Here is a 13,939-nt window from a genome sequence, read left to right on the forward strand (position 1 = left end):
CAGTGTTGATTAACCTCATTACAGAAACATTATAAGAACAAATATCAGGCCAAGTAAAAACATGCCTATCAGCATAAAAAGAGATATCAAGCTCATCAGGTACAAGCTTTTTTTTTGGTCAAAAATAGGAGGGGGGAGGGGTTCCTCACCCGCATAGCAACCCTCAGTGGGCCCTTCTTCCATCAGAAAATATTCGATGCAGGCCGTAGGTTTCAGCGTAACCTTTCCGACTCGTGGGTTTCTTCTACTAGGTTCATTATCAACATGTGAGTACGTCACTCCAGCGCCAATTTAGTACCGGCCGACCAGGGCAAACTGAACATTTGCATAGCATGCTTGAAGAAGATACATGGTACAAGCTTTCGATCTCAAAATGCTAGTCAGAACTCTCAGGGGCTCGAAATTTGGACGTCTAGTCAACGGACATAAAAGATATACTCTTAGGAAGGTTCAGTGACTCATGTAACTTAGAGATCGTATACAAACTGAACATATGCATTACATGCTTGAAGAAGATACATGCGATCAAATGAGAGGAAATTTAAAAGAGCAAATCATTCAAGTTGAGACTCATTTGATGAATATGAAGAATTTCTTGAAGAGGAACTTCGTCTTCAATGTTTCCTGGCAACATTCCTGTAATAGTTTGTTTTAGAAAATAGGAACTAGAAAGGTAAGAGAACGTTGGTTCTGCAGAGGCACATTGCCTTGAATGCTGAAATAAAATGCAAAGGAAAATCTTGAAAATAAAAGACTCGTCAGATTTTGAGATAATTTGATGATTTCTGCAAATTATTTATCTGAAAAAATAATTGCAGAGAAAAATAAATTTTACTATATTTAGTTGGTAAAAAAATTAGTCTAAAAAATAACATCGGAAAAAGATTATTGTATTTGGTTGGAGGTAATCTTATATAGGATATTGCCTAATTTCCAACAATGTCCTTAAATAAACAATTCAAGTGATAATATTTCTTCTAATTCATTTGTTTGCTATTATGATCCACTTACATGAATACCATCAATATTGGCTTTTCTGAATATTAAAATATAGTTAGATAAGTTATACACAAAGTTGCATAAACATTATTTAATTTATATATTTTAAATTATTTCTATATACATATCAGAAAATATATTTCTTATTATAAATAAATTTTAGTATGTTAGGTTTCATATTATTTTATTTTATGTTGGTTGGGTTTATTAGTGGTATATAAATAAATATATTAATTAATAAATCTCATATTAGATTTAGTGATAATTAATAAATATTTTTAATTATTTATTAATAATTAATATATAATTAATAAATATATTAAAGATATTGTTATTTATAAAGTTATTAATCAATATTAATATTTTATAATATATAAATTTCAATATAATTTATATTAATCATATAATAAAATTAATATAATATTAATATGATATAAGTGAGGGTATTTTCATCAATAATTAATATTTTTAGATTATTTTCATTCAGTAATCCAATGTGAGAAAACAAATGCCATCTTTCTAATGGTATTTGTTTTACCTTCAAAAAAATATACACAACATCTACCATTATTTTACTCTCTCTCATCTATTTTTTGTACTAAATATGATAATATAATATAAATTTTATTTTTCCATTGCAGACTACCTCCAACCAGATAGGTCCTTACTGTATTTCTCATTTGCAAAGATTGCGTTGGCAGCAAATTGCTTTAGTTAGCTAACCACAACAAGCTGCTGGCTTCTCTTTGGGATAAAGACAACTCTGGACATAGTCTCATTCTGGAAACCTATTGGATTTTTTTAAAATATTTGTGTTTAGCCAATTAGTCTCGAGCGTTGATTATATCAGATTCATCTGTAGTAAGCTTTCTTATCCTCTATTTTATTCAGTTTCTTTCTTTTTTTTATTTGACTAACAAGCTTGCTCCCATCATTCACGACAAAAGTCAACCTTTTTTCAGTAAAATTATCTGAATATAACGTGGATTGCAAGCCAAGTTCAATCAATAAAACGAAGTCTATCAAGCAAGTAAAAAAGCATGATAGCTTAATAGGAATCCCATAATCCAACTACGTTAAGACTAAGTGCATCAATATCCATGCACGTAACAAAAGCTGATGCCATGAAACCCTTGTCGCCAATACTTGCATTTCAGCTTAGAGGAGGATACTTGACAACGATAGGCCATAAATAGAATAAACTTCTCGGAATTCCCCTGTAATAATATATAAATATATTTTTTTTTACATGAATACTTTTTTAAATATTAAATTTTGCATAAATATTCCTCCAAAATTAATATTTGCATGCATAACCATATAAAACACTTGTTTTGCTATTGTACTCTTTTTTATTCTTATTTTTTCATATGTACCCATGCCATCTAATGTCGTTAAAAAATTAACGATTTCAAATTAAAATGACTAAAATATTTTTAATGGGTAGATGTGGAAAAAAAAACATTTATAAGGCGATCAAGATGGACGACAAAAAAATAATTTTAAAATTTTATTTTATTTTTAATTAAAATATATATGGTTTTTATTAATGATGTTAGAAGAACCATTATATTAGGAATATTTGTGCAAAAATAATATTTTATAAAGATGTAGAAATAAATATAAATTTTAAAAATGTATGCACGCAAAGTCAAATTTTTTGGACGATATTGATGCAAAAATTTTATAATAAATTTGACAGGCTCCAATCCGGATGGGGAACGGGTGGACTTATGGCCGTAGATTAAGTGAAATCTAAGGCTATCGTCTGCTCGCGGCCTACTACGTGGATCACGGGCTGCGATGGCAGGACGAAAATGCATGGTTGGATTTCGTTTGGCAGGCGTTGGTGCTGATGGAAATAAACGCAAGCCTAAAACCCTCCCTCAAACCTAGGCTGGTCAGGTTCAATTTAAGGAAATTTAGCATGAAGCCCTTTGAGCAAAGTATTCCCAATTTACTCCCTGGTCTATGTAGCACAGGATAAACAACAAAATAATGCTCCCTCATCAATGACGAGTGCATGGGCAAAGGTTAGGATTAGTCCTCAACCCAACCACCGCCCTTCAAGCAAAGTGAACAGATAGTTGGACTCAAGTTGGAGCACACTTAATTCATGCCTCACTTTGAGTCTTTGAGTCGTACAATTATATATAAGGACTCATTTAGTTGGCCAAAAAAAAAATTCTTTACTAAAATATTTTTTTTTTAAAAGTTGATGTCTGTGTATATGATATTTAAGAAAATAGTTTTTGTATATTTGGTTGCTCGTAAAAAAGAAGCACATTCCAAACTAATTTATATTTGGTTGAGCATTTATTTTTTAAAAAGTTGTGTGAAACATCTGTTATATTCTTAATAAAGAAAAAAAATTTATCCTATTTCATCTGAAAACTTAAGTGCACTTTTGAAAAAAAATAACCCTAATTTTCAGCTTGTGAGAATTAGACTTTTCCATATTATATATATATATATATATATATATATATATATATATATATATATATATATATAAAATATGAGAATTTTATTTTCATAAAAAAGCTATTTTTCTATCTCTCTTATTTGAAAATCTCAACTAAATATAAGGTATATCTTTATTCGTAGGTCAAAGCTGAGATCAAATTACTTCTTCCGCCCAAGATGAGACACAAGACCCGATGCGGCAAACGAGGCCCAAGCTGAAGGAGCCCTTAGTAAGCTAAATTACTCTTACTAAATTATTTTACAAAAAAAAAAAATTAATAGAGAGAACGAGTTCCAGATTTTTTTTTTTTTAATACGTGAAGACATGCACTGATTCCCTGAAAAAAAAAAAGAAAAAAAGAAAAAGAAAAAAAAAAACCTTCCATCCTGGTCTTTCATTGGAGCCTGTCTATAGGTTTCAATTTGGAATTAGGAAGAAAAATAATGAATAGTTGGCACGTACTGCGCTGTCTAATTAAAATGCACATTTAGTAAAGGCTAAACACTTTCTTTATGTAATCTGGGATCTTGAATGTTCTTCTCACATTCAAATATAATCTTAAGTGATTCTAAGTTGATTATGATTTAATATTTTGATATATTCATCTCTTCATAATAAGTAATGGTCAGGCATTATTTTTTAAAGCATTGTAAAGCTGAGACGAGGGGCTGTACTTCCCATGGATTATGCCAATGTTTAACTTTACTAATAGGTGAAGGGAGGTAGGTGAGGTGTGGCCGGAGGCCCGGAGCTGCAAAGTTCAAGGCAACATATCTAAAATAATGTTGCTATGATTTTTACAGTAAAAAAAAAAGTGAAGGCATAGAATGCTTCGATCATAGCTTGCATATGTAAGTAGTGGTTGTCAATATTTGCACAATGTTAGCTTGAGTAATACATATGTGCTCATGTAATTTGCCGATCGGCATCGATGTCTATAAACCTAGCAACAAATTTAGCTTGCTAGTTACAATTGTAGGTTCCAATAGTGCTTATGCATCCTAAGACATTGATAACACACACCTATAGAATGCTGCACCAAAAGTATAGGTTTAGTAATATATGATAATAGGAGGAAAGAAAAAGGAAAAAGAAAAAACTACAATAAAGTGAAACATTGATGCCTTGTCCCATGCCTAATGGTCTTGCCATTTGACACCCTCTGATTCCTTGGCCTTGTCTTGGTGGGTCATCCCTATCACATCATCTGCTCCATGCCGAGGATCTCAACAGCCGGGTCAATTGCTTTTCCTTTAGACAGTCAATTACAGAAACATATGCTCCACTACATCAAAAGCTTTTTTTTCCTCTTATTTTTTTTTTGAGTTAAACGGATCTGAAAGCTTTGATGGGATGGCAAAGAGCCCAATATTTTTTCGTATGAACCCGTAGTATGGATATAATTGGCGCTCCATAGATACATAAATATACATATAGAGAGAGACTGAGCTACCCTCAAATGAATTTATACTTAAATCAGATCTAGTCAAGTCTAAACTAAATGACGAAGGTTCTATATAAATAATCCGAATTATTAGATATGATTTATAACCTCTATACTATTTACATATAAAAAATATAAAATACCATGACTTCTAACTTTTACATTAAGTGGTGAAAAAAATTATACATTCTAAATAAAATAAAATACATAGTTTTTTGGGGGGGATGCATCCTCTAGCATAGAGTGTCTGTTTAAGCACCACGGATTCGCAGTCACATTAGCTTGCACCTAGAAAAGCGTGGAACTAAAGGCTATGATTTTATTAGAACCAAAGAACAAGCTTTGTACCACTTTGAAAATACTAGAATTGAACTTGAACAGACACCCAAGATAGCCATGAAACAAAGCAATAATAGAGCTAAAAAGGAGGGCAATCTTTGCCCTCCCCCCACCACCACCCCCTTCCCCTTTTTTTTCTTCTTTTCTCCGAAAACTAAAGTAGCATCCTAAAAGGAGTGCCTTTCAGGGTCCAAAAGAATATGCAAGGATCTCCTGCCAGTGCTGATCAAACTTAGTGGTGAATAAAATTGGGCTCTGCAGGCACGTCTCCTTGCAGCTCTTATCATGCAAGCACTCATACCACCTTTTCTCCCCTGCAAAGTTTGCTCATAATATAATCTCTCCACACCTCCACTTCCACTTCTTTTTCTTTCACTCATCAACTTTCTTTCAACGGATAAGTACGTGAGTCGTAAACCCTAATATGCTCAAATCCATCCATTAGCTGATGATGGGCAGAGTGTTTGGACCCCAACACCCAAGAAATCCCTAGTTTCTCCTCCTCTTGTACCATCTTTTTGAGCCATCTGATGCCTCGCAGAGTGCATATCGCTGTATGGGTTCGACACTGTGATATCACTGGCAATGTTCTCTAGGCTATTTTCCATGTTAGCCGCTATGCTCGGATGGTTTGGATCGAGCAAACCATCATATTTATTGCCACCATCCTGGACTTGAGTGTTGTGGCACTTCATCTCTAAGCTACCAAAGAAGGACGGACCGCAGGAAGTCGCACCAATTTGAGCAGCTTTTTGCAGCAATGCAGTTGCCGACTTGTCCGATGCCGGTATGGACTGCTGATGATGCTGAGTGCTATACAGGGAAGGAATACTCATAAGGTCGGCTTCCTTCAAACTAGTAGGCAGTGAGGTGCTTGTTAGCTCTACAGAGCTTGAAGAGGCCAGCTTGTTACCATATATCCAACTTAATTGGCCGTCGAGTTGCTGAGCATTCGAGCATGAAGCGAAGGGATCACTGTAGAGAGTTGAGATGCTCATTGGCCCGATTTGATGCATAGCGGAGAGACTACCATCAGTGCTCAGGGTCTGATTATTTTGAGGTCTTTGGCCCATCCAGAGTGCAAGTCCAGGCAGAGCATGATCGCCCGCTTGGCGTTCAGCCATTGCAGGCTTACATATAGCAGGGAAATGCTGCACCATGTTAGATCTCATCAAACCCCCAGTGAAATGATAATTGGCATTACTGATCGATGCCAATCTATCGATGTTTGATGCCGCGGAAACTCGTGCGGCCTCTTCAGCTAAGGCATCACAGAAGGCCCTGTGGGTTATGAAGCTGTCCCTCCTGTTTATCATGAGCGAATCGATCACAAACACTTCATGAGAATGTAATAAATAGGAAGGCAAGAGAATGGTGGGGAGAAACAATAGAGGACATGGATTATGCTCGTAACATCGTCAACAAATTTTACTTCATGGATGCAATGATTCTATCCTATCCTTCCCTTGTAAAGCTAGCAGACTGACGAAGAGATAGAAAGAGATGATGATGATGACGGACTTTATGAGAGGTTAGCTAACAAGTTTTTGTTAGCATACACCATCATAAAGCTTTCTTCCAATGCCCCCCTAATTTAAGAGAAACAATTTAATTTTTATTGATCGGTTTAGTCCTTATTATTGGCTCTTATGATGTTAAATGCATCAGGATTCAAGAGTTACAGAAGGAGATCTTGGTGTGTTTATTATAATCAAGTTAGCTAACTAGCTAGTTACAATAGCATACACCATCACATACCTTTCTTGCAGTGGCTTCCCTAGTTTGATGATCATGCCTGTAATTAATCTTGACACCAAGGTCTTAAGTAGAATAAATGGCTATAAGAAGGCTAATTAACATACCTAGAGAAGAGGGTGCCACAGTCACAACGGTACTCCCTCGTGCCACAAACCTTGGAGTGGGCCTTCCAGTCGGACTGCACTGCGTACCGCTTCGAGCACTTCTCGCACTTCCACTTCTTCTCACCGTGCTTTCGGCAGAAGTGCTTCTTTACGCCGGTGAGGTCGCCGAGGGCCCTCGATGGATGGTGGTGGATGCAGGTCTTCTCCGGGCACACGTACACCCTCTTCCTTCGTTCTTTGGTGCTTCTCTGCCTCAGCTTCCATGGAAGGTTATGGCCCCGGCGGTGGAGCTGGAGATTTTGATCTCTTTGGAAGCCTTTGCCACATATCTCGCACACAAACCGGTTTGTGGCCAAGAGGGTCTTTGGAGACAAGGCAATGACTTCTGCTTCAGGATCTGCTGGTTAAAACATGAAGTCACCAATGAGAGCTATAGATAGGAGAGAGGGATAATACTGTGAAGGAAACTATGAGAATAAACAAAAAAGAGTTTTCATTGCCTGGATTTCCTGGTAGGTTTCTCCTCTTCTTTGCGATGGGAGGATTGGGTTCCTGAGTTGGGTCATGTGGTAAGGACTTTGAGGTTGCTTCTCCTGCCATTTTTTTCTCTCTTTCCTCCTTCCTCGACAACAGAACACCTTCTTTTCTTGGTGTAAGGGTATCAAACCACTAGGAAATCTAAGGTGATGTTTTATAGCCAAAGGGAAAGAGAAGTCTGTGCGCTCGCGCATGTGTGTGTCTTTCTCCCTATATGGGGGTGGTCTTGAGGAAGGGCTTCTGGGATGAATAGAATAGTATTATTTGTTAAGGAGTGGCGGTGAAAAGTGAAGGCTAGCTGAAGATTCCAGTTCTATTAGATAGAGGAAGGGTGTGGGGGACGAAGGTGCAAGATGACACATATGATGAGGTGGGAGCAAAAGCTGTGCCTCGGTGCTTTTCCCATTTGGAATGATTATCCCATAATTTGTTTTGTTGGCCTTTTTTGTAATCTTTGTTGATCATAAAAAAAATTAGGAAAACCAACCCAAGCTTCAAAGTTGAGAGAGTTAATTTCTTAGTCTAAGTTGCTAACAAAAGTTCTCTCAAAGATTGCTATGGGAAATGGGGTTAGATTGTCAGGAATATCTTGGGTCTCAAGCCATTCAGGAAAAAAGAAGAAACTTTAAATATAACTTAGGCCTTAGGTGGAATTGGCATTTCACGAGGAGCAATGCTTCCTGTGAGCCTATGATCAACCAATTAGAGTGGAAAATGTTAATTTCCCATTTTCAAAATTGGAGAATTAATGGTATAACAAGTGCCTCACTGCATCTTTTCGTAGCCATTTTCATTTAGAAGCTTGTCTAATCTACCATGCCCAATGGACCCAAGAAGAAAAAAAGAGAGAGAAAAAATACTCATTGTTCAAACTCATAGAAATTATAATCCTCTTCAAAGTGAGCTAATTAAAAAATCAATTCTAAAAGAAATGTCTTCCTCCACAAACGCTAAAAAAATATGCATCGATATTTACTTAATAGAGTGCTGATTAGCTAGATGAGTTCACTGATTGGCATCTCACTAAGGATAAGGATTCCCAAGCTAGTATATCATTTTCATTGAAGGGTTGCTAGTGGTTGATTGTTTGTATACTGCAAACTAGTACTAAAATAAAATTCACATGGGCTGGGCTCAGTTGTGACTAACCCTAAATTATAATATTACTATATAAAAATAGATATATAGCTAAATAAATTTGATGTATATCAATTGACATATACTTCTCCCTCAACCGTTCAATGCCACCTAAGCTTCTTCAGCATTAAAAATAAGCTCCATGCCGGTATCTCTTACCTCATCAAATTTCATGATTATCGATTATTTTGTCTAGTGAATTATTACTGCAAGGATCATTCCTTGCAATATTCATAAAGCACACACTGTCATTGGATAAATTATGCATCTAATAGTGGACTCCAGCAACTATCACCTAATCATGGACCACACGTTTAAATCCTTTACTAACATAGAGGAGCAAGCTAGGTCTACTGTTTGCATAAAAATGCAATGCAAATCCTTGGAAATTTCTCACTAACTCAAAGCCAAACATTGGGAGGCCAAATGCATGGGATTAAGGAACAAATTGCACCATGTCAGATTTTTTTTTTTTTTTTTTTTTTTGAAAAAAGGTTCACTTATCAGTTGATTTGTTTAAGAGGAGAGAGGAGGGAGGGAGTCACAGTTTTTTGATTCCATGCTACAAGGCATGCACGTGGTTCCAACATGGAGACTGTCAAATCTGAGGCTACACGACGATGGATAAGACAACGAGAGAATAATCGTCTACAAATGCCACCTTTATCTCCTTGACCGAGATCTATGAATCCATCGGTCTCACAGTATTCTGGTCTTATTTTTCCAATGGTGGCATTATTTATCTCGGTGGCAAATGAAGACTTATTAAGCCATATATAGCTTGGCCACCCAAGTCTCAATGTAAATAAATCTTGATACGTGGTAATGAGCACGACCAGGCATCAACTGTGCATGGATCGTGAGGATCTAAACACATTGGGTATGAAGCAGGTCTATCATGGGATCAGTCCATATATAGTTTGGAATAAATAGATGCCAATGCATCCATCACATATAATTAGAGCTAATGTAACGACTTACAGCACCAATATATATATGCACCTAAGTTCTATAGAACTTTCCTTGTTAGCTTTATCCATTCATTAGGAAATTGCTCGAAATGCTTAAATGCATTGATTTGTAACCTCTTTTATATAAATATCATCACGTTATGGAAAATCTTATGCCAAACAATTTTTGCTTCAATGCTAGTGGTGAACCCCCAACGTATTTCTCAAAAAAAAGAAAAAATTAATTTTTGTTAATCATTCATTATTTTATGTTTTATTTTTCATTAATTATTCATTATAAAATAGTTATGATTTAGTTTAATATTTAAATTTCTTAATTCAGGTGTATAAACACGTCAAATTTTCTAGAATATTCTTAAAAATTAACACATCATCACTATGGTGAAACTAGAAATATCCAAAAAATTACTTACTCAATATATCCAATGATAAACTACTAAATCAAAACTTTAATGGAGCTTTATGCCACAAAAATAGCAAAGCAAGATTAAGTTTTCAAAAATCTCTGTATTTATTGTGAATCCAAATATATGTTAGATCTGGTTCCATGTATTAGTTCCTGTAGTTGACATCCTTGTACTTCACAGATAATTATGTTTCCTTGTGATTAAAGTAAGCTTTATAGAGGACTGCATTGCTGGAAATACCTATTTTATAAGATTAGGGCACAACTATGAAAATATTAAAAGAAGACATGCAACTTTGGGAAATCTTTTTGAGAAATCTTTTCTTCTTCAGAAATCTTTTCCTTTCCAACTCTGTTTACGTATAACAGCCAAAGCCATGAGTTCGAACTAAATAAACTTTGATTCTCCTAAGAGGGAGAACCATTGGAATATGCTTGGGTGTGAAGAAGGTAAGAAGAAAGAAACATGTCTTGGAGAAGATCAGCTGGAACAAATAGTGAATTTTTGGAGGTGTGGGAAGTCGTCGGCTTCTGAGCTGACTTTTGTACAGTGCTTGTTAATCATAGTCTAATGATGCTTTGTGTATCAACTTTGCATTGGGAGCTCTTTAATGCATGTGTTTCTTTGGACCGTTGCTATTGGACTTTGTTAGCCCTTGGAATATTCTCTCCTCCCCCAAGGCCCCAAGCTCCAATACCCACATCTTTGCCGACACCAGATTCCTTTCCAAACCCCCAGAATTACTGCTCATGATGCCAGGGTCCACTGTTCCCGAATCTTTGTCTCAAGGTTGTGAGAGATTTAAAAGAGTATAAAAGTCTCAAAACATGAGGGGCTTGGGAAAAAGAGAACCTTTGTCACCAAGAGTATGTTTGTTTCTTTTGGCTTGTTTTGGGTTGGGAAGTGGAGCGGATGTTGGCTATTTCAACTGTTAATTTTGTGAAGGAATCCCAGAGAAGAGGTGCCTTGAGTGATTTATTTTTTTAATCTTTTCAGAAGACCAAGGCATGAACGTGTCCCTCTTAAAACATCCACTTTCAAAATGGAACCCTTTATTCCCTTTCTTGGTTCTTTGGTGAGGTTGAGCATATGACTAAGACACCAGAAAAAAAAAATGTTCAGGCAGGTAAAGCAAAAGAGCTGGTGAAATGGTCCTGCATTGGTTTGGTCCACTGGATTTTATTTAGATGGTCACCAACTTAGGCCATTTTGGATTAAGGCTGCTAATCTAAATCTCTGTTGGTGGAGGAAATAGGGAATGATATATAATTACCACTAGCAACACCAATTCCCTCATACCATGTGGCAGAAGGAATTTTTTGTGCGGTTGACACAGGCGATTGGGTTCGTATCTTTCGCACGAAAGAAAGATTTATCTTCCTTCGCATGAATCCACTGGAAGCTTTCTTGAACTCTATCATTCATCTATCTGTATAGATCTCAAAGTGACCAATGGATGATCCAATGGTGAATTCGCGCAAAGGAAGGTGAACCTTTCTTTGCAGCGAAAGACACAACCTCATCCCCTCAGGTGGCTGAGTTTAATTTGGAATGAGGCAACTTTAACCGATTTGCTCCACCTTGTTCAGCCAAGTAGCCATTCGAGCAGCTAGCTTTTTTTCCTTAAAGATAGAATAGCCATTTTTGAAAATTTCTACACAATAAATTCTTCATTTTTTCTCTTTATATCTTGCTTACTCAACCTACAACCAATTCTTTTTTTTTTTTTTTAGAACAAAAACCTAAGACTGGTTTACTTTGTTAAAAAGATAGGATACTTTAACTTTTGATTTCTTCCTGCAATCTCCACATGATCGCACTAACATGGCCATTTAATTCTCAAATCAAACACACCCTAAGATTACTCATATGATAAATTGTGCCCAAATTATCAGTTTTGGATCCAAATATATCTGAAACCAGTAAGCTAACATGGGTCTTCTCAGGCAGACTCTCTCTCAGTGAGATTTTTGGGTTAGTTTCTTGATCTATACTAAAAACTTGAGTAAAAATAATGTCGGTTGATTAAATTATTGGCCTCGGCAACCACTGCTAATAGCTTTCACATCGTGTGCAAGTACAGCTAAATATGTGTGCTCTGATTATTTTATGGCCTTATCTCCACCACTGTGATATGCATGCATGGTTATAATAATATGGTGCAACTTTTTTCCTGCCATAAACGTTCTTTTCTATGAGAAGCCTGTCACACTAATTCAATTTAATACTCAAATAAATACCTGGCATGAGATTTCAGATCCACGGTCCCTTGAGCCAAAGGTAAGCACGGCATCCTATGATACTTGTATTCTTTTTTATAGCATGAACCTGCTAAGTGATAACATAAAGGAATTTAAAACATATGAGAATCGGGATATCATCTCCTTTGTATATCAATTTCTAGGAATGGTTTAGAAGGTTTCAGATCAGTCTTCAATGATAAAGAAACAAAACTTTGGATGCAAATAGTACTCTCTCAATCTCAGGCTGATTTGTTTGAGAAGCTTTCTACATTTCTAAATCCATGGCTAATTAAATGTTTAATTTAAGTTCAAAGCTTGAAAATTTGGCTAGTAAATATCTTGCAATGTTTGCTAGCTAGAGAAGAAGATGAGATGGAATGGAAAAGCAAAGACAGGATTCAAAAGAAAGAAACCTGAAGAAAAGGGAGAAAGAAGGGGGATAAACTAAGAATCTTCTTTAGCTTGGTTCTGGAAGGATGGACCTTATGACAAGTGAAGCAGGACACAGAGCAGTCGCTCTGTATTGAAGATAGAGAGATTAAAGGTCCATACATGCTTCGGTTGTGTGGAAACTTGAAATATTGTATACGTTTGATTGGTGTAATGACCGTTACTCACTGCAGGTCTGCAGCTAAGTGCAGGCAAAGAAGCTGGAGGGGGGAAAACGAATGGAACATTTATGGTACATTTATTGCTTCTATATCTTGTATTTTTTGTAGAATAATGCTGAAATAACTTGCAAGTTCCACTGAAAAATATCATTCAAGTGATGTAGTCATCATCTTTTGCTCTTCTTTGGATAACAATGAGCATGCTGTCGCTAAGAGGATGCTTCACTCACCAACATATGTATATCTGCCAACATTAGGTGAGAAAATTTCATTCTTGTGACTAGCTATCATCACATCAATTTACCAGAAGATAAAAAGTAGGCATCGACGTTTGTAATTCGTTTGTAGTTCTCATCAACCATATACCAACATCAACCTACTATGTAACCTAGATGCAAATCAAGCTTGCACCAGCTAATGCACTATTTCTCGTGACAGAGAAATAGCCATGCTTCGAGGTAAGTAAACATGATAAGTCACAATATCTACATTAGGAACAGGGGCTGCTTTGAGTCAAATTTCCATAATGCCTGAGTTCTGAAATGATAGACCCTCTCTGAGCAAATGATATTATGATAGAAATGATAAGGATCATGTAGCTAGTTAAGCATCCTGGACCAGATCTATAAGGAAATTAAAGGATGGCTGTCATAACAGCTGTTGTTGTCCATTATAACAAAAATAATGGACAATGACAGGAAAAATAAACTGCATTAGTTGATTATGTCATTGTTAGCCGAATTAAAAATTATTCTTTTCTAGCTTGGATGGAGAGTGGATAGAACCTTCTGTTGCTGCTAAGAATCAGTATGACCAAGGCGTTAAATAGATGAGTTTGCTAGAGGGCTTGGCAATCAACTGTTTAGGTCGTATAGCTTGATGATGCGCCTGAGATAGTGCTGAAAAATCGAGGTCGTGCTTA

The 13,939-nt window shown here is 36.1% G+C and overlaps 1 protein-coding gene across 1 annotated transcript; it reads right to left on the reverse strand.

Moving 5' to 3' along the window:
- Positions 1 to 5,211: 5,211 nt before the first annotated feature.
- On the reverse strand, positions 5,212 to 8,290 carry LOC103713210 (zinc finger protein NUTCRACKER-like). The gene is made up of 3 exons (XM_008800053.3): positions 7,612 to 8,290; positions 7,112 to 7,508; positions 5,212 to 6,554 (listed from the first exon to the last, which is right to left on the reverse strand). The coding sequence occupies exons 1-3, from the start codon at positions 7,709 to 7,711 to the stop codon at positions 5,678 to 5,680; spliced, it is 1,374 nt and encodes a 457-aa protein (XP_008798275.2). The 5' UTR covers positions 7,712 to 8,290; the 3' UTR covers positions 5,212 to 5,677.
- Positions 8,291 to 13,939: the final 5,649 nt, after the last annotated feature.

The sequence above is a fragment of the Phoenix dactylifera genome, chromosome 11, assembly GCF_009389715.1.
Source record: "Phoenix dactylifera cultivar Barhee BC4 chromosome 11, palm_55x_up_171113_PBpolish2nd_filt_p, whole genome shotgun sequence".
In the NCBI taxonomy this organism is placed as follows: Eukaryota; Viridiplantae; Streptophyta; class Magnoliopsida; order Arecales; family Arecaceae; genus Phoenix; species Phoenix dactylifera.

Bases quoted from the DNA above. Each gene is read 5' to 3' on its own strand.
- LOC103713210 (XM_008800053.3), bottom strand. From the start codon at position 7,711: ATGGCAGGAGAAGCAACCTCAAAGTCCTTACCACATGACCCAACTCAG. The intron at 7,509-7,611 runs GCAATGAAAACT...TTTAACCAGCAG, and splicing joins AAACCTACCAGGAAATCCAG to ATCCTGAAGCAGAAGTCATT. The intron at 6,555-7,111 runs GTATGTTAATTA...CATGATAAACAG, and splicing joins TGTGGCACCCTCTTCTCTAG to GAGGGACAGCTTCATAACCC.